At 41.4% G+C, this 18,932-nt stretch overlaps 4 protein-coding genes across 5 annotated transcripts; all 4 read left to right on the top strand.

Annotated features, from left to right (window-relative positions):
* Window positions 1–1,247: 1,247 nt before the first annotated feature.
* LOC130537994 (dynein light chain 2, cytoplasmic-like) lies at window positions 1,248–2,755 on the top strand. The gene is made up of 3 exons (XM_057055200.1): window positions 1,248–1,374; window positions 1,812–1,949; window positions 2,036–2,755. Exons 2-3 carry the CDS (start codon window positions 1,818–1,820, stop codon window positions 2,171–2,173), a joined length of 270 nt encoding a protein of 89 aa, XP_056911180.1. The 5' UTR covers window positions 1,248–1,374; window positions 1,812–1,817; the 3' UTR covers window positions 2,174–2,755.
* Window positions 2,756–4,780: 2,025 nt separating this feature from the next.
* On the top strand, window positions 4,781–7,122 carry LOC130537991 (major histocompatibility complex class I-related gene protein-like). Its single transcript, XM_057055197.1, has 7 exons — window positions 4,781–4,992; window positions 5,103–5,366; window positions 5,604–5,882; window positions 5,964–6,266; window positions 6,362–6,469; window positions 6,615–6,632; window positions 6,715–7,122. Exons 1-7 carry the CDS (start codon window positions 4,944–4,946, stop codon window positions 6,741–6,743), a joined length of 1,050 nt encoding a protein of 349 aa, XP_056911177.1. The 5' UTR covers window positions 4,781–4,943; the 3' UTR covers window positions 6,744–7,122.
* Window positions 7,123–8,050: 928 nt separating this feature from the next.
* heatr6 (HEAT repeat containing 6) lies at window positions 8,051–14,657 on the top strand. 2 transcript variants are annotated; one of them, XM_057055185.1, is made up of 20 exons: window positions 8,051–8,377; window positions 8,787–8,894; window positions 9,007–9,147; window positions 9,228–9,343; window positions 9,428–9,542; window positions 9,643–9,744; window positions 9,814–9,975; window positions 10,055–10,263; window positions 10,368–10,542; window positions 10,627–10,833; window positions 10,925–11,024; window positions 11,175–11,560; window positions 11,630–11,752; window positions 11,884–11,970; window positions 12,061–12,195; window positions 12,274–12,393; window positions 12,488–12,612; window positions 12,784–12,880; window positions 12,983–13,187; window positions 13,466–14,657. In XM_057055185.1, the coding sequence occupies exons 1-20, from the start codon at window positions 8,084–8,086 to the stop codon at window positions 14,038–14,040; spliced, it is 3,582 nt and encodes a 1,193-aa protein (XP_056911165.1). In that variant the 5' UTR covers window positions 8,051–8,083; the 3' UTR covers window positions 14,041–14,657. The 2 variants fall into 2 exon arrangements, with proteins under 2 accessions (XP_056911165.1, XP_056911166.1); XM_057055186.1 differs by lacking the exons at window positions 8,051–8,377; window positions 8,787–8,894 and having other exon boundaries at window positions 9,228–9,355.
* Window positions 14,658–14,784: 127 nt separating this feature from the next.
* ddx52 (DEAD (Asp-Glu-Ala-Asp) box polypeptide 52) lies at window positions 14,785–18,712 on the top strand. The gene is made up of 15 exons (XM_057055188.1): window positions 14,785–14,942; window positions 15,169–15,418; window positions 15,749–15,879; window positions 15,965–16,150; window positions 16,234–16,377; window positions 16,569–16,680; window positions 16,756–16,828; window positions 16,918–17,121; window positions 17,207–17,297; window positions 17,406–17,528; window positions 17,600–17,750; window positions 17,825–17,900; window positions 18,000–18,071; window positions 18,169–18,447; window positions 18,575–18,712. The coding sequence occupies exons 1-15, from the start codon at window positions 14,787–14,789 to the stop codon at window positions 18,606–18,608; spliced, it is 2,082 nt and encodes a 693-aa protein (XP_056911168.1). The 5' UTR covers window positions 14,785–14,786; the 3' UTR covers window positions 18,609–18,712.
* The last annotated feature ends 220 nt before the right edge of the window (window positions 18,713–18,932 follow it).

The following is an 18,932-nucleotide window of genomic DNA, read 5'->3' as shown; positions in this document are numbered from 1 at the left end:
ACACTACAAAGGATGTCAGCCAGGATTGCCAAGGGTAGCCCACATATGGGGGGCCATGTGTGGCCCCCAACGAGGCCACCTGCAGACACACTTGTGGCCCTCTGCTTGATACACTGACTTTGATTTGATTCATTTATTTGAAGTGGACATTTCTGTATAAGATGAGATGACGTCTACATTCTTGAGTGAGCCTTTCTTGCAGACACCTTGGCATCTATGAGAAAGGGTCTAAATCTCAAGGAGGGAAGAGATCAAACACCTTCTGAAAGGAAGGTGCTAATAGACTTAAGGATTTAAATTGGAACCCATCTCTACACCCTTCGTGCTTTATTGCCTGGAATCCTTCTCCAGGGAAAATCTCAGGAAGAGATAAGAGAGTAGAACCAAGGGACGTGAAAACCAACGGGGCAATCTATATGTTGTAAGATCTATGGATGCCACTTCCGAAGGAACTGTCAGTTTTCCAGTGAATCAATATGACAAACTAAACTCAGACCCTCTCTATTCTGTTTTGGTTCTATCTTTCTTTAGATCACAACATGCAAACACACACATAGCCTTCCCACCTTTCTTATTTCTTGACATTTTTAAGTCCCTCAGACAACGACCAGATCAGACTACAATGCTGATCCTCCAGCTGTAGGTTGAGTTGAAAATGTGTTTGAAAAGTTTTAGATAAATGCTTATGTAATCGACCAAACTCTCTATAACCTTGCTAAGGTTTGGTCCATTTCAATGTCTGGAGGCCTTGAAGACCAAATTACAGGTTAGGGAGGTGTTGTTTTTGCCGTGGAACCACATTGCCATCTAGTGCCTGAATTATATGGTCCTTTTAATTTAAAAGAAAACTGCATAGGTTGGAAATTGTAGTAACATACCCTGTTTAATTTATTAGCACTGTTCAATGCTTTTCTTTCGACAATTTCATAAGGAACAATATGTGAGTCGTATAGGACCTGCTATAAACATGTGTTAACCGATTTCGCTGTATAGGAGATATTTCTTTCTTGACATGTTAGTGCATTACATTATAAAACTTCCTCTATTTGATTATTCTAAAATGATCGTATCCATTGTTTTTATAGCACTACAGTTACTAACAATCAAGGATCAATACTGTAGTTTTCCGGATCGATTAGTTTCCCCTGAGAAACGTGGGCAGTGAAAATGTTGCATTCTGGGTGGAAATAAAATGCTGGTTTGTCAACAAAGAATGCATGACGTCACCAACGCTGTGGCTCACTTTAGCCAATCAGATTCTTGTATTTGATGTAGGGGCGGGTCAAAGAGCCACGCCTTCCATCTATAAATATAGCTAACTCGTATGTGTATGCTCTTATTTACATAGAAGCCTTTATATTGAGCCGCGAAACGGTAAGAATAAAATACTTGATCGCATTAGATGCTTAAATAAACCTGTGCTGGTGGGTCTTGAAAACATTTACAGGCGTTTCTTTTTATATGCTAATTTCTTTGTGGGTTTTTTGTTCAAATTCAGTCTGTATTATACCCGAAACAAATCTGAATGCATTATTAATTTGTATATATATATATATATATATATATATGATGTTGAACTGGACCCTGTTAGTTAGATGAAGAGCTTGCTGAATGTGTGCTGAGAACAAGTCAACAGGAACGTTATCATTTACTGCCATTATTTGAATGCTAAACAATATTTGCATCCAAACAGCCAAACTATCACTGAGGTCTTTATACAACTTTATCAATGTTGGGTGGAACTTGAAGGAATATTTGGTATATATGTTTTTATTTTATTTTATTTTATTTTATTTTTTTTTTCAATGCAGGGAAAAATGTCTGACAAGAAGGCAGTAATAAAGAATGCAGATATGTCTGATGACATGCAACAGGATGCAGTGGACTATGCCATGCAAGCAATGGAGAAATACAACATTGAGAAGGATATAGCTGCTTTTGTCAAGAAGGCATGTTAAATCACAGACCAAAAATATGTTGCATGAAAACCGATGATAGTGGCATTTTTATTAGCGACGTGTTTTTTCTTTTGCAGGAGTTTGACAAAAAGTACAACCCCACATGGCATTGCATCGTTGGGAGGAACTTTGGCAGCTACGTGACGCACGAGACAAAACACTTCATTTATTTCTACCTGGGCCAAGTGGCCATTCTACTCTTCAAGTCAGGCTGAAATGCAAACATGCCTTCCTGACACTTCTTTTATTCAGCCAATTATATTTTTTGCTGCAACCTCTAAGAAAACCTGTGCCAGCTACAGCTGTACTGCCATCTTTTCAGTCATACATGGGTTGAAGATCTCCACACTTTTGTGGATAGGAATTTGTGGATATTGTGTTTTGCCCTTATGTATTTCATATGCTTTTGTAAGTAGAATAACTTATTTTTTCATGTGGTTTTGGTAAGCAACAGACAGTTTTTGTTCTATATTTTGTGTGGACTGATATTGACAAAAAACGCACAACTGTTGCTTTAAACTTAATAAAGAGTATCACCAGCTAAAGTAGTTAAATGCTCTGGTCTTCACATAATGTTCTCGAGGTAGTTGTGAGATTTTTGTAGTGTTTGGTAGAAACAACTTTCGAAAGTGTGACTTGTTCTAATGAGATGTTGATTTTTAATTACCAATTAACATTTATATTAACTCATTAAACTACACTTAAAGATTGATCTTAGCTGTTATTGCTAGCAAGACCTTAAATTGGTTTAGAAAAAAAGATTCTGTCATTAAAGTTAATATAGATGAATAGAAAAATCTCACATTTGATGCTTCTACCTTTTTCCTTCCAAACAACACTGAGAAGACTGCCATCCGTGAAAACATAGGAAATGTGGTGTAGTAAGACTGGCAGGTGCTGATCTGATCTCAATATCAAGTTGGCTGTAGCAGAAGATGATTTGTTTACTGACGAGCTTTACAGTGAAGCGTTGCATCTTCTTGCAAGTTCAGGGCTGTGTTTTGACCAATGGAATTGGAGAGGTGGTCGGATTACTGTTGTCTTCAATGGGAAATAAAGACATGTACATAAACACCCATACTATCACGTTGTAGCACCAAAGGGTTCTCACATGTTCTCTTGATAATTTACTGCATTCTGTTAATATAAACTAACACCTTCAATTTTTGAATGCAAGCTTTCCTAAAACACAGTACCGGTAACAAATAAATTACTGCACGTTGGATAACCTTAGTGTTCAAAGTAAGAATGATAGACAATAAGAGGTATTGTTGAAATCGTAAGATAACAAGATATGGGAGGAGGGGAAGTAGCCTAGTCAGTGGAATTATTATTATTGTGCCTATATGTAAGGACCCAAGGTTGGCAGAGAGCTCCACACCAATAGCTCTAACATGGCATGTAGGCAAAACAATGGTATTAATGAAAGGTTGAGCTATTATTTGGAAACCAGGGAAGAACTAAAGAGCTGGCAAAGTGGGTTTAGGACAAGGAGGAGCACAATAGGCCCAGCCTAGTGTGCAGAGCATGAAATGAGAAGAACCGATATCAATAAAGAAAGTGCAGTGGCTGTGTTTTATGATATAGGAAAGCTTATGATATGTTGAGGACAGATGCTTGTTAAATTATATCATATGGGAGTAAAAGGCAAGATATTTAGATGGATCAGGAACTTTCTTACCGGCAGGAAAATAGCAGTAAGAGTGGGTAAAAATCTGAGTGGAATCCGAGAAGTTTACAGTGGAACCCCTCGGGGAAGTATTATTAGCCCAATTTTGTTATCGGTTATGATATACATTTAGCAGTATATGCAGCTCTATTGGGGTTTCCTTATGTGCAGATGGTGGCGTATGTGGAAAAGGGGGCAAAATGTGCCATTGGTGTTAGGAAAGTTATAGGAGGGTGGAATGGCTCTGGAAATAAGAAGGGAGAAAACATCGTTGGTGTATTGGGCACATTTAAGGGGTCATGGAGGAAAAGCATCCAGCTCAGAGTGCCAGGAGAAGGAAAAAAGAAAGCTACACAGTTTTGAAGGCCGGATCAGAGAAGATAGGATTGCTGACATCAGAGTGAGTAAGACAGTCCCCCTCTTTGCTGTCCCACCTTGGACACTGGAAGAGGCAAGTAGTGATTTGGGTCTATTGGAAAACGATCAAGGGAAAAGTGTGATGGAAGTATTTATAGTTGAAGTATTTATTTAGTATAAGTAATTATATAAATAAAAACTACAGGGAGTTTATTAAAGCATACACGGATGCATCTAACTCAGAGCAAAACAGAGTAAGAATAGCAATGGTAGTTACAGGGTTATTAAATAAAATAATTAATGATTATATAAAAGTGTGTACAGGTAAGATGTTGGCATTTATGTGGTGTTGGACTGGATTTTACTCATAGCATCAGATTCAATGCACTGATCAGCATCAAACACATCTAGTCAGAATCCAGACAACACATTATAGAGGAGATAACAAATATGCTGCAAGGAATGAAGAGAGCAGGAGTCGAGGCTAAGTTAAACAGCACCCTTGTTGTGATACAGAAGCACGATCCATGAAAGTGTGAACGCTGTGGGTTGTTTGAAATGGTGGAGCCTCTCCGCTTCCAGTGTCCAAAGTAACAGGCACAAAGAGTTACACTAAAGGAAACACTGAAAGGAAATAAAGTTCCGTAGAATCTCACAGAATTATTGAGGAGAAATCCGGACGATGACGCTTTTAGGGAGATTTGGATGTAACAGAACCAAGTAGCTGGGTTTAGGCCTAATTGATAGACCTCCAGTCCAGGAGGTGGCAGTAGTGCGCCTACAAGCTGCCAACCACCATTAAATCATTAAGAAGAGGAAGAAGAAACAGGAAACAGAAACTTTTTTTTTTTTTTTTAATGTTTAGCTATTTTTAACCGTTATAACCAGCAGACGGCTGTAATCATTCAATCTTTGCCAAAAGCCGTTCAACAAGAAAGAAGACTTCGTTGTTTACTAGGATGAATTGGCAACTGTTTTTGCTGCTCCACCTTTACTCTCTGTCTGCTAGTAAGTTCACATCAAAATATCCTTTTACACGTGTGATTACCTGTAAAATTATCATTAAGAGAACAAAGCTATATATCCAGTTATTATATAATTATAAATTTTCTCTGCAGAGAAGCACAGCCTGAGATATTTCCTCACAGAATCCTCAGGAGTCACAAACCTCCCAGAGTTTGTGGCTCAGATGATGGTGGATGACCTCCTTGGGGGCTATTGTGACAGCAATCGGAAGATCCCAAAGCCTCGTGATTGGGCAGTAAAAATGATCCTTGAAGACCCCAAACAGTTTGAAATCTATGAAAATGAGTGTGATCGCTACCAACACAAATACAGAACCCAGATTAAGAACTTAAAGGAACAATTTAACCAAACTGAAGGTACGATCAGTTAATCAAAAAAAAACCCAGTGAAAGCCAGCAAGAAACATGAAACAGCAGTATGATTTCCTAAGCAAGAATTTAAATAATGGTCCAGTATCAATCTTGTCCTAAAATCTGCTCTATTTAAGATTAGATTACATTTCTGTGGCAGGGAATACACAGATATGTTGAAAGAAGTTTTAAAACCTTTGTAATTATATCAGTCAGCTAACAGATATCATTTCTCTTTCTCAGGGATTCACATTTTCCAGAGGATACATGGCTGTGAGTGGGATGATGAGACTGACGAAAAGACTGCTTTCAATCAGTTTGGATATGACGGAGAAGACTTCATAGCCTTGGACCCAGAAACAATGACATGGGTGGCTGCAAAACCACAGGCTCTTATCACCAAACGCAACTGGGATAATGAAATCATTTATCTTCAGATAAAAAAGACATTCAACACCCATCTTTGCCCTGAAAGGCTGAAAGGGTATCTTCAATATATACAAAAGTTTCACCAGAGAGACGGTAGGATTACAGGACTTGGTGACTGTTGACATACTGTTAACAAACTTACTAATCTTACTAATCGCTTTGCTTTCTCTCCAGTACAACCATCTGTATTTCTTCTCCAGAAGACTCCCTCCTCTCCAGTGAGCTGCCACGCTACAGGTTTCTATCCAAAAGAAGCTGTGATGTTCTGGAGGAAAGACGGAGAAAAACTTCATAAGGAAGTAGAATACATGGAGATCCTTCCCAACCATGACGGGACCTTTCAGAGGAGTGTTGATCTGAAGCTTTCCTCCGTCTCACCTGAAGAGTGGAGTAGATATGAGTGTGTGTTTCAACTTCCTGGTGTCGTGGAGGACATTGCCATCGTACTGGACACAAGCGTGATCAGGACCAACTGGGGTAAGATGGCTCCTAAATGGGTTTTAATACTGATTTCCTTTCTTGAATGCCTTTTGTTTGAAATTCTAACTTTACGAATCACAAATGTGTTTCAGTCCCTCCTGCAGAGTTTCCTACTGGGGTGGTCGCTGGCGTTGTCGTAGTGGTCCTGCTCCTCCTCGCCTCCATTATGGGTTACTTCATCTGGAAAAGACCTAACAAAGGCATGATGAAAACATCCTGTTATAGCAAATATTGTGTTTAAAAGTGTCTGGGATGATTAAAAAACCCCATTCAGTTCATTCATATAATTTAAATTGATTTTTTAAAAACTTTATTTGTAATTTGTTTTTCCCATTTGTGTTTCAGGATTCTCTCGTGCGAGCTGTAGGTATCATTTTAAGTCAATGGACTGCTTTTGTGGAGACATTTTAAATGGCATTAACTGTACTTTAAATTTCTTCTGCAGCTTCTGACCCTTCATCCTCTGAAACCTAAACTGAAGCATTTCTTCATTGATCTCAGAAACATGGAGAATACTCGATCCCACCTGCATACACCTGGTGTCTGTCCAGGGCCCTATGTGAGCATTTAGAGGTTTGATACCTTGCTCATGGGTACCTCAGCAGTCATCTGAAGGTGTCCTGAAACCAGAACCCTCTGCTTCTCAGTGGATTCCTCTTTTTCTGCCCTCAAATTTACACTACTTTTATTAATTCATTTTATTGATTCATTTAATGCTGTTAGAAAATATGAGTAGAATCTCACACTAACTCCATGTTGACCATCATTGCTGCCAGACAGCTGCAAGTACTACAAATGTGTAAATATTAGTAAATTAGCAAATGTTTTGAATAAATAAATTATTTTTAATGAATTATTAACATTGTTTTTTTTAGATATTATACTAGGAATTTCATTTGCAATTATATTAAATTATATTTCTACTGGGAATTTCACGCACGGCCCTCTCTAGGGTTTAGATGCTGATCCAAAACTAGCTTCTCTGAACGCACAGTACACCGAGCCTGGAAGAAAATGGGCTACTGCAGAAGAAGATTACACCGGGTGCCACTCTTCTCAGCTAAGAACAGAAAATGTCTATAATTTGCACAGGCTCACCAAAATTGGACATTAGAAGATTGGGAAAGAAATTATGCCTGTTCTGACAAGTCTCAATTTCAGCTGTGATATTCAGGTGGTCGGGTCAGAATTGGGCATAAACATGGATCTGTCCTGCTTTTTATCAATGGTTCAGGCTGCTACTGGTGGCTTAATGGTGCAGGAAATATATTTCTGGCCCTCTGGGTCCCTCACTACCAATTGAGGCCTCCACAGTCACCATTTCTCAGTCCAAATAGAGCACATTTTAAGATGTATGGAATGGGAAGCTTGCATCATAGATGTGCAGATGAAGTGAGGCTGCTGTGTCAAAATGGACCAAAATCTCTAGAGGAGAGTTTCCAACACTGTTGAAGGAATACCACAAAGAATTAAGACTGTTCTGAAGGCAAAGGGAAGTCAAACCCTTTACTAGTAAGGTGTACCCAATGAAGTAGCCGATGAGTATAATTAGTATCAATCTGTCTCTGTAGACTGAAGTCTGACCTAAAATAAGGTGATGTAAAATTGTGACATATTTAAAGTGTTATTGTTAAAATCGCGCCGGTTTTCCATCATGTGTGCGTTTATAAATGCATACAAGCAATATCCGATAGGTGGCAGGAGGGAACTGGTGATGCCGGGGATCACGCTAGAAACCCTTGCAAAATGACGTCATGCGTGCTGTATCGAATGAAGAACTTCCGGAGTAAACCAGCATTTCCGGGTCATCAAACATGGCGGCTCATGGGGATTCGTTAGCACCGGTATACGGTAACCGGGATGATGCCACTGTGTCTTCGCAGGTGACTTTGTCAGCGGACACCGCCCCCTTCTTCCCGGCCCGTTACAATAGTTGTGCATTTCCGGCGTCGGACACCGAGAAACAGTTTTTCCGCTGTACCGAAAGACTAAGATATTTAAGACCAGACTCCGAACGTCTCAGGGAGGAGCTGAACCTGTTGTTTGACCAACTTCTATCTGAAAGCTACAACTTAAGCAATGAACCAAGTAAAAACATCCAGCCAGAGGTAAAGCACGCCAGTTTGGGTTTCGTATCTACTATCGTTGCCCTTCAATTAAATATAAAACGTATTGTGACGCTACATCTTACAGCCAGAACTGTTATAGGGGTGGGCGCTGTCACTTGGCACCATCAACACCAGCAGGCTCATTGAATTCCTTGAAACATTTTCAACGTACATTACTAAACCATTCTGCATCAAGAGCACAATTTCTGTCGTTTTTTGTCACGATTTTGTCCAAGCCACGATAACAGCTTCTTCGCAGTCAACCTTTTTTTTTTAGTTGAAAATACAGCTAAATATAATCTAGTTAAAATCAGCCACTTTCAATTGTACACTCACCGACTGAATACTTTGAGATTGTTTAATCACCGTGAAAGAAAGTTGGGGATAATTTTGAGTCTTTTCATTTTAGAACGTGTGCAATCTATTAACATGTGCCAGTCGCCTAGTTCCACATTCTCAGGAACATATGGTCATCAAACTCTGTCAGTTAATACATCATCTGCTCAACCAGCTAAAGGTAATGATGATGCTCAACATATATATTTTTTAATGCATATGCATTCATATACTAATAATGACTGACAGTGTCTTGTTATGTGGCTGACTTTGTGCTAATAACTTTACTTAAGGTAATATTGGATGAGCAGACCTTGGACATACTGGTGAATTATACCACCACTGCACTGAAAGTGTGTAGTACATGGACCCATTCCGATATCCTCCTGGCCCTCTCTGCAGTAGTTTATTACAAAGGACCCCAGTGCCAACAGGTAGATAATTCCGCATCATTTTTAACATTTACTGTCTGTGATAACTATTGTGTCTCAATATGTTTACTTTATACTCATAGCTTCTCAGTGACTTGTTAAAGGAGGATGGAATCCTTCTGCTGTATGGGTCTCCATCCCAGCCAAATGATGAGTTGCGCCATGTTGCTCTTACCTGTATGGCTAGTATCTGTCTGAGGTAGTTTTTATTGTACGTATGAATAATAGCAAAAATAAGCAACCCCTAAAAGCAAAAGGCTCAGTATGGCTTGATGGTTGACAGGATGCCTGGTCAGCCACCTTTGGATGATCATCACAGATATGCTGCTTTTGGGCTTTTTCTGCGAACACTGCAGTCACCAAAACCTCCCAACACTGATGAACTTTTCTGTTGTATGGTATGATTTATTGTCCTTTTCCAAATGAATATTCAAAAATCCCCCCCCAAAAAACATGTAATCATAGCAGACCCATGTACTTTCTTGTGTATTTGAGCAGGTGATCCAGGCAGCGCTAAAGGGGCTTCAAAATTGTTTCTCAGTTGGTAAATGGAAATTTAGAGGAGCAGAGGAGCTTGGATCTACATTAGCCTCACTTAAGGTACTAGTTTATTAAACCATCCATCCAACCATCCATCCAAATATTTGGTTTACTTTGTATTTCCTGCAGAGGCTCATGTTCCATGGAACACCGGGTGTAGGTGTTGAGTGGCCGGCTGTGCTTTATCCATCGCCCCTTCCTCAGTACGAAGGTCAGACCACACCAAAATCCGCTGAACCACCATCCGATTCATCAAAGGATTCTGCTGCAGTGCAGGGCAAAACCAAAGGGGTATTAAGTGGTTTTAAAATCAGTGATGAAACAAATGAACAAAACATTTGTTCAGCATCTTTTTAATGTCATTCTTTAGAATAAGAAGAAGAAAGCCAGAGGGAAAGCAAAGAATCCAAGTGCTGAAACAAGCAGAGAGGATGGAGAGGAAGATGAGAGGGAAGCAGGGTCTGTATCGCAGAAAGGGGTGCCTAAACTCTCTGCCCCATCGCTCTACCCTTCCTGGAAAACAATCAGCTCTGACTCTGAGATTTCTGACCCCGAAGGCAGTGCACAGAGCAAATTAAGGTATAAAAATACACTGTCCTCTGGTTCATATTAAGCTTTCCTACCAGATGCTAAAGGATAAGTTGTGTTACACTCACACATGATTCCAACATTTTCTTGTGCAGGGTTTACCAGGGTCGTGTGCGTCAGGGAGCACTGCAATGTTTGCTAGCTGTAGTGAAAAGTACAGAGAAGAGGGTTCTGTATGGGTATTGGTCCTCCTTCATCCCAGACTCTCCAGCTGGTGGACTGCCACCACTCTCTCTAATCACAGTCATACTAAAGGACCCCTCACCAAGGGTACAACTTACTTCGTCTCGCCTTTTGGTGTTGTTTCCCCCTGACACTTGTGGCTGTAGCAGTTTTCTCTTTACCTGTCTGCAGGTGCGTGCGTGTGCGCTGCAAGTGTTGTCAGCAATGCTGGATGGTTCCCATCAGTTTCTTGCTGTAGCGGAAGACACAGCAGCTCCCCGAACATCATACACCCCTTTCTCTTTCCTACTGGCAACGGCAGTGAGAGAACTGCATCGTGCTCTAAGCCTGGCTTTGCTGGCCGAGACCTCTCATCAGACACTTACCCAAGTGATAAAGGTACAACCGTTTCTCCAATAAGCATGAATTCCGTGATTCCTGTCGGTCTGCATGTTTCCTGTCCTAATAACTTAATCCTTCCTTTTGACAGTGTCTAGCCTACCTGGTGGCAAATGCTCCCTATCATCGTCTTAGACCTGGTCTGCTGAGCCCTCTCTGGAAGCAAATGCGTCCATACCTGCGCCACCGAGGTCTGCAAATTTTCAACTTAGATCACCTTAACCTGTTGGGATGTAGCGCGGGCTTTGATTTGCTTTTTATTTTTCATCTGTGCCTCATGCACACAACTGAAGCAATTCGGAAACCAAACATGTTTTACCGAGGCTTTTCTCTGTCTTCAGATGTAAATGTGCGAGTTACGGTGCTGACACTGTACGGAGCTCTGGTGACAACTCAGGCTCCCCTCCCTGAAGTGCAGCTTCTCCTCCAGCAGCCAGAGGGCAGCACTTGGGCTGGCTCATCCACACCAGGTGGCTCAGACTGGAGGCAGAGAGACAACTTGTCCTCGCCTGCTCAAAAACCTGTCACATCATCCCAGCGAGGTTCCTGCACACACTCCCCTGGTGTTCCACAGACACCTGCAGAAGATGGGTCTTTACCGTGGCTGATGCAGCTGTGTGCATCACTAATAACTCAGCCTAGGGAGGACCACTCGGACAGCGAGGGAGCCACACAAACGGGAAGTCTCGTTTTAGAGCCCCTCCCTGTCCGATTAGAAGCACTTCAGGTGAGCTGGTGGAAAAGTGGCACGAAATAGTTTTTTTGAATGCATTTTTAATGTTTCATTACATGCCAGGTTATGTGCCACCTGGTCCGTGGATATTTCTCTCTTGTCCAAGCTAATTTGTGTGAGATTGGTCAAGTGAGCATATGCTGCCTCAAGGAGGCGGAGCCTTCGATACAACTGCATGGAGCAAAGGTAACATTTTTTCCTAGTGCTTCCACTCTTTTGCCTAATGATGCGGATCACTTGCACACGTCTAAAAACTACAAAATAAATCACAAAGGCTTGGTGAAGATCTGTGTATTGCTATTGTTTTTTATTTTTAGTTGATACAAGAACTAGGAACGGGAATAATTAAGCAGTACAAAGCAGAGAATAACGTTCCAGAGAGCATCAGAGTACCTCTGAGTCAAGTATGTATAGTCTATATGTACAAAGATATATTTGTAATTCAATAAGGCAATTTAATGTGACTTGAATTAATGTGTGATGATCTGATGTAGGTGGTGCAGTTTTGGTCAGACATCTTGAGCGGTCCTCTGAACGGAGCCTTGCAAAACAACCAACAAAGCAGAGTGCAGATGAGTGCCTGCGATGTGCTGTCCTCCATCCTGCCACAGGCCTTCGAGCAGCTTCCCGTGAGTGTGTCCACCCACGGCAGCTAATAATCATGACCTCATGAATATGTGCCCGTGACATGCTGCTTTGCTCTTAAGTACAAGACCCAGATGATGTGCATCACTGTGCTGCTGGGAGTGACCTATAGTGAAAACTATCTGAAGACGGCTGCTGTCAGGGCTCTGGGAATCTACATCATGTTCCCTTGCCTGAGAGAGGTTGGGGTTGGGCCCACTGACAACACATTTGTTCACCTACCTTATACGGGTTGGGATTTTTTTAAAATTTTCCTTTTGGTGTCTCTTTGATCAGGATGTGATGTTTGTGACAGACACTGCAAACGCCCTTCTAGCTGCCCTGGAAGATCGCTGCGCAAATGTTCGTCTAAAAGCAGCCTGGTCCCTCGGAAACCTCACAGATACCCTCCGGGTCAATATGTAAGAGAGGCGCAGTTCAGTCAGTGTTTCAGAAAGCTGTCCGCTCTTCTCGTTCATGTCAATAACAAATTATTGGACAGATCCTGCTGCTATAACGGCGATCATTTAGCTTTAGTAGCACTAGAAATGCATTTCAACATGAATACAACATAAACTCTGCATCTTTAACAGGGCAAGCGTAGGTGTGGAATTCCAAGAGGAGTTATCGGACACGCTGCTGCTCAAAATGTTGCAGGCTGCTACTCGCGCATCTTCTGATAAAGACAGGGTGAGCGCTTTACTCTTTATAACAAAGAAGTAACATTTTTTTCTACTATGAGACCAATGAAAGCAGCTGACTCACTGTACTTCTTCCCTGTATCTGATCCAGGTGAGATCTAATGCAGTGCGGGTGCTTGGAAATCTGCTTCACTTTCTGCGTCAGAGTCAGCTGTCCCACCCTACCTTCCAGCGCCCAGTGGAGGACGCAGTTCGGGCTTTAGTCAAGACCGTCCAGTCAGATTCCGTGATGAAGGTCAGATGGAACGCCTGCTACGCACTTGGGAACGCCTTCAGAAACCCTGCCCTGTCTCTAGGTGAGTGTCGTTGCTTTGATACATGCTGAACACACAGCCAGAAGAAAGAAGGTTGCACACGTGTTTATATTCGATGCAAAATTGTTTCATATGGATCTGGTTATTGCACTGGATAATGTTGCCCTTGTGTTAATTTACCACCAAGCCTTTGGCAACCATTTAGTCCTTTAGATCCAAGCATTTTCCATTACACCAATTTGTAATACAGACAGTGATGATTTGAATATGAGTTGGATTGATGGTGTCTACATTCAGTTTTATTCCTTTTTGCCTCTCAGGTTCTGCCCCGTGGTCCAGCCATGCTTTTTCTTCCCTCTGCCTCGTCGTCACCTCCTGTAAGAACTTTAAAGTACGAATCAAGTCTGCCGCTGCCCTGGCGGTCCCTGCAGAGCGCATTTGCTACGGGGACTCGGAGAGGTTCATCTCTGTGTGGCGTTCCCTGGCTACAGCCCTTCAGAACAGTGACGACGTCAATGATTTCTTAGAATACCGCTTCAGCGCCAGTCTGCGCCACACACTCTCACAAGCTTTGCTACACCTGCTCAGCCTCAGCCAGGCACAGGAGTTGCCTGCCCTTGGGGTGTCGCTGGCTGGAGAGGAAGGGGAAAGCATCAGAGAACACGTGATCAAATATATGAGAGAGGGTGGAGGAGGAGGCATCATGGAGCAGGGAGAGGAGGACATGGGCAAGGAGAGTTTCACTCCTCAGCAGAGAGTTGGAGGGCTGCAGCAGACACTAATGAGACTGAAAGATTTAAAGACTGAAGGAGAGGGACAGTCTGAGCAGGAGAGAGGGAAGGCTGTGGTCGTCCAATTCCTGGAGGATCTGCTAAAAGCCTGTGAGGAAATGTGAGAGAGTTAGAGAGATGATGAAGACTGATGTCTCAGGGTGGGCGGAGCAAAGAGGAAACATCTAACTGCTGAGAAAATGTTAGTCACATTTTCATACACGTTTTGTGCCTTTATAACACTTTTATGGTTTGCACTGTCATTGATCCTGGGGAAAGGGGGACGCTGAATGTCAAAAATAAGTCTCTTCTGTCAACAATATGTCAACCTATTCTTCCAAGATGACACACAGGGTTTGTTATTAACATTTCCAGAAGTACAGTATTTGCTTCCACATTTTGCTTTAAATTTTTATCTCCTGTTTTGTCTTCATTTGGAAAAAAGAAACGTTTAAATACGGTGTGTAGTTGCTACTTTACAAGTGTTATTGCAAAAAAAAATAATTCTAACAATTGCTTCAAAAACAATTGTGTTTTCATTTCTGACTGCAGTTTTGAGTATTGAGAGAATATTGCACATTTGTGGTTTTTCAGAATTGTAATTTTTAAAATCAATGTGCAAAGAAAGTGTGGCTTCAATCTTGAAGCAACCATATATTGATATCCAACAACTAGCTTATTGGTTATTTTAGCAGCGATTCTCTGAAATATACTTATAAAAAACGTATAATTTTTGAACATATTGGTCGGACTTTTTCTTGAGTTGCCACAACAATCAGACAAACGCTCGTTTGTAGCGACCCGATCAGACGACGTCTTGTCGTTATAAGCGCATCCGTTAGGGGGCGCCACTTCCAACAAGCGACGGTGAATGATTCGGAGGTTGATTGCTGATGTCTGGATCCATGCGGACCACGCTGCTACTGCTCCTGTAGCAACTATGGACTCTTTCGAGTTGTTTCGAAAGCTCGGCGCTGGAGCTAAATTTGATTTGAAAAGGTTTAGCCAGGATGCAGCTCGGTTCAAGGTAAGTAAAGACGTGAATTTACTGGTAAACTGAACAAAATGACGATGGGTACCAGCTACTGTTTGCTACAGGCTGACAAATTCAGACATGCCTCGGCAAGAAAATATCGGAATTTCTGTTGCATTACTGTGTAAATATGGGGGCGTTTGACCAGATTATGTAACGCGTTTTACAACATTTATGTCCATATTGAAAGACAATCATACTTTCGTGGCTAATTTTACAGGTCCACAGGTCTCGGGGAATAAACCTGTCCACGGATCGTCTCTCTGCCATCGATTATTTTGGCGCAGGACAAACCAATGGAGCGCAGATCAGTTCCAATCCACAAGATCCCAACGAGGAAAATCATGAGGAGGACTGTGAGATGGAAAATGCGGACTGGGCTGCAAGAGGGAAAAGGAAGCAGAAACATGCAGAAAGAGACGTGAAGATCAAAAAGAAAAAATCCCAAAAAGAGCAGTTGGACGCGGACGGTAATGATGCAGCTTTATTTTTACACACTGAAACTGCAAAACAGTGTTTATAGAGATGTATTTGGCTCAAATAAGATTAATTAGAAAATTAGTCAACATTCAAATCTCACAACGCAATTACACCTATAACATATTTTATATATTTATATATAAACATTGTACTGCCCTATTATATGTACGCTGTAAACTTATCCTTTTGAAACTGCTTAAATATTATTTTTTTATTTTAAAAGGACTCTTGTCTCTACTTTGCAATGAAAATTGGTGCATTTTGTGTAAAACAACTCTTCACAGACTCACTGCTCTATGCTCTTTTGTGGTTAACTGCAGGTGGTTGTTCAAAAGACAGTAATGCGGGCATCACATGGACGTCCTTATTGGAAAGGAAGATCCACAGCCTGGCACCTGATGAAAAAGAGAAGCACTCAATGAAGAGACTAAAACATCTTCACCAGGAAAAGGTCCTCACAAACACAACTGAAAGCTTTGTTCACTTAAAAAATGTTCAATATCCTTAATAAGACCAGTCATTAATTTTGTTTTTAGGTGAATCGAATTCGGTCTCAAAACCGTATAAACGTGCACGGCTCTGACATTCCAGACCCCGTGTGTACATTCGATGAGCTGCAATCTGAATATCATCTCAATTCGCGTATCCTCCAAAACCTCAAAGAGGCTGGGCTGTGCTCCCCAACGCCGATACAGATGCAGGCGATACCACTGATGATGCATGTGAGTGTGGAGACACATGGGTTCGGCTGTGTGCGTATGCTGCGTGCACGTTGTTTCATGAGCTTTTTTTGTGTTCGGGTCAGGGTCGGGAGCTACTGGCATGTGCTCCCACAGGATCGGGGAAGACTCTGGCTTTCTGCGTTCCACTGCTCGCCCATCTGCAGCAGCCTGCCAACCTTGGCTTCAGAGCGGTGATCATCTCTCCAACCAGAGAGCTAGCCAGCCAGGTACAAATACCAGGCTTTATTTGTTGCTAGAAGTCAATTTTCAGTATGAATTTAAACCTACAATCTGTGACACAAGACTGTACACTGAGCTTCTATGAAGGATTCTTATCATTGTTGTCATGAGAAACAGACTTTTTGTTTTTTATATATTTGTGTGCATGAATGATCTAATATTTAAATACAATTTCCAGACCTACAGAGAGCTGCTGCGTCTAACAGACGGAGTAGGATTTAGAGTTCACATCATAGACAAAGCTTCTCTAGCGGCAAAGAAATATGGACCACGCTCAAACAAAAAATATGGTAAGAGAAAGGTTATGGGCAGTAAAAAATGAAATCTGAAAATCATTTGTGTCGCTTCCCACATTTTCCCGGCAGATATACTCATCAGTACCCCAAACAGACTCGTCTTTCTCCTCAAGCAGGATCCTCCAGCTCTCGACCTCAGCAGGTAACAGAAAATCTTTAGCTATTATTTAAATTATTTTATTTTTAGGTAATATATACTTGGTAAAAACACAGTTTTTCTGTGTTCTTCAGTGTGGAGTGGCTAGTTGTTGATGAGTCCGATAAGCTTTTTGAAGATGGGAAGACGGGCTTCAGGGAGCAGCTTGCTAGCATTTTTCTGGCCTGCTCTGGCTCAAAGGTGCGCCGGGCTTTCTTCAGCGCCACCTGCACATCCGATGTGGAGCAGTGGTGTCGTTTAAACCTCGACAACCTTGTTTCTGTCAACATTGGACCCAGGTAATAATCTATATTCAGAACTCCTTCCTGTGGCTGATTTGTTTTGATTTTAGACATTTAGAAAACTGTAATCTGGCCTTCTCAGAAACACGGCAGTCGAGACAGTGGACCAGGAGCTGCTGTTTGTTGGGACAGAAAACGGCAAACTGCTAGCCGTTAGGGAGATCATCAAAAAAGTGAGAAAACCTCCGTCTGCCCTGTATTTTATATTAGTTTCACACCGTAATTAATTGTGAATTATTTGGAAGGACACAGCGTGAGACATGTCCTGTTGGCCTTTTCAGGGTTTTTTGCCTCCCATGCTGGTATTTGTACAGTCCAAAGATCGAGCTCGAGAGCTTTTCCATGAGCTGGTTTACGAAGGCATCAATGTGGATGTGATCCATGCTGAACGGACGCAGCAGCAGGTAGCAACACACACAACACATCAGCTTACGTCTTCAATGTGCTGCTTGGCTTTATTGTCCTTTTCTCTCAGAGGGACAACGTCGTGAACAGTTTTCGTTCAGGGAAGATTTGGGTTTTGATCTGCACAGCTCTGCTTGCCAGAGGTATCGACTTCAAGGGAGTCAATCTTGTACTTAACTATGACTTCCCCACCAGTTCCGTTGAGTACATCCACCGAATCGGTGAGTCTTGTCAGTGGTTTTAGTGAGATTTTAAACCTGTTTTTAAACGTCTGTCTTCTTCATTCCTCCTTCAGGTCGAACTGGTAGAGCTGGACACAAAGGAAAGGCCATCACCTTCTTCACAGAAAATGACAAACCATTGCTGCGCAGGTACACACACATTCGAATAAACTTACTCAGCTGGTTTTGGACTCTATGGGTTGTTGGTGTGAAACGGTTAAAAAGGTTCTTTTGGTTCTTTTGAATCAGCATTGCTAATGTCATCAAGCAAGCTGGATGTCCTGTACCCGACTACATCACTGGCTTCAAGAAGATACCTAGGTAAATAACTACTATTAAATCAATTTCTTTCATTATCATGTTTTTTTCTGTGTATATGGCGACATGATTTTGAGCATTTGTCTTGTGTTAAATTCAGCAAAGCGAAGCGGAGACTTGAGAAGAAACCTCCCAAACGCCTCACCATTTGCACGACGCCTCGTTTCTTATTGAAGAAGAAAGGAAAAGCTGTGACTAAAAGACAGGAAGGAGGAATACAGACAGCAGCGGGGGAAGAGCAGAAGGGAGAAACTGGATCTCAAACAGCAGTAGTGCAACAAAAGGTTCAAAAAAATCCATCAAAGAAAAAGATGCGAGAAGGAAAAGACAAAGCATCTGAGAAGAGCGGAACAAATTCATCAGGAGAAAAGTTCAAAAAGTGGAGTACTTCTTTATTTTAATAATGCAAGTATTGAGCAGTATAATTATTTGAGCTATTGGTTCTTTTTTGCAGTTTAAAGAGTGGGCATTTAACTAATAATTTATTGTTTTCTTTTATCAACCAGAAAAATTAAGAAAAATAAACCACAAGACGAATGAAGACAGCAAGCCGATGCTGAATATGCACATGGATGTTTTTTTGGTCATTTTTCTACTGTTTTGTGCTTTATCAGATTATAAAATAAACACTTATATACCTTTTATGTTATATTTGTTTTGTTTGCCCTTGCTATCCAGAAACTGATGTTGGTAGTCATTAAACGTCAGGCACAACCATTCTGAATAATCAGCACTATATCGATTAAATTTACATACAGGCAACCATACTGTGTTTAAGAGCACTGCTTGAGCTCATTTTAACTCAAGAAATTCTAAATTATAAAACTATTTCAGGTACAAAATTTGTGTAGTAGTAATTTTGTA

This window comes from Takifugu flavidus, chromosome 14 (assembly GCF_003711565.1).
Source record: "Takifugu flavidus isolate HTHZ2018 chromosome 14, ASM371156v2, whole genome shotgun sequence".
Classification (NCBI taxonomy): domain Eukaryota; kingdom Metazoa; phylum Chordata; class Actinopteri; order Tetraodontiformes; family Tetraodontidae; genus Takifugu; species Takifugu flavidus.
Note: the sequence above shows the minus strand (reverse complement) of the source record. Positions and strands in the feature narration are given on the sequence as shown.

Excerpts from the sequence above, each read along its gene's own strand:
- LOC130537994 (XM_057055200.1), top strand. The coding sequence starts at position 1,818 with ATGTCTGACAAGAAGGCAGTAATAAAGAATGCAGATATGTCTGATGAC. Across the intron at positions 1,950-2,035 it reads TAGCTGCTTTTGTCAAGAAG|GAGTTTGACAAAAAGTACAA; the intron begins GCATGTTAAATC and ends TTTCTTTTGCAG.
- LOC130537991 (XM_057055197.1), top strand. The coding sequence starts at position 4,944 with ATGAATTGGCAACTGTTTTTGCTGCTCCACCTTTACTCTCTGTCTGCT. Across the intron at positions 4,993-5,102 it reads CCTTTACTCTCTGTCTGCTA|AGAAGCACAGCCTGAGATAT; the intron begins GTAAGTTCACAT and ends TTTTCTCTGCAG. Across the intron at positions 6,267-6,361 it reads CGTGATCAGGACCAACTGGG|TCCCTCCTGCAGAGTTTCCT; the intron begins GTAAGATGGCTC and ends AATGTGTTTCAG.
- heatr6 (XM_057055185.1), top strand. The coding sequence starts at position 8,084 with ATGGCGGCTCATGGGGATTCGTTAGCACCGGTATACGGTAACCGGGAT. Across the intron at positions 9,148-9,227 it reads AAGGACCCCAGTGCCAACAG|CTTCTCAGTGACTTGTTAAA; the intron begins GTAGATAATTCC and ends TTATACTCATAG. Across the intron at positions 13,188-13,465 it reads AAACCCTGCCCTGTCTCTAG|GTTCTGCCCCGTGGTCCAGC; the intron begins GTGAGTGTCGTT and ends TTTGCCTCTCAG.
- ddx52 (XM_057055188.1), top strand. The coding sequence starts at position 14,787 with ATGATTCGGAGGTTGATTGCTGATGTCTGGATCCATGCGGACCACGCT. Across the intron at positions 16,681-16,755 it reads ACGCTCAAACAAAAAATATG|ATATACTCATCAGTACCCCA; the intron begins GTAAGAGAAAGG and ends TTTTCCCGGCAG. Across the intron at positions 17,901-17,999 it reads GACAAACCATTGCTGCGCAG|CATTGCTAATGTCATCAAGC; the intron begins GTACACACACAT and ends CTTTTGAATCAG.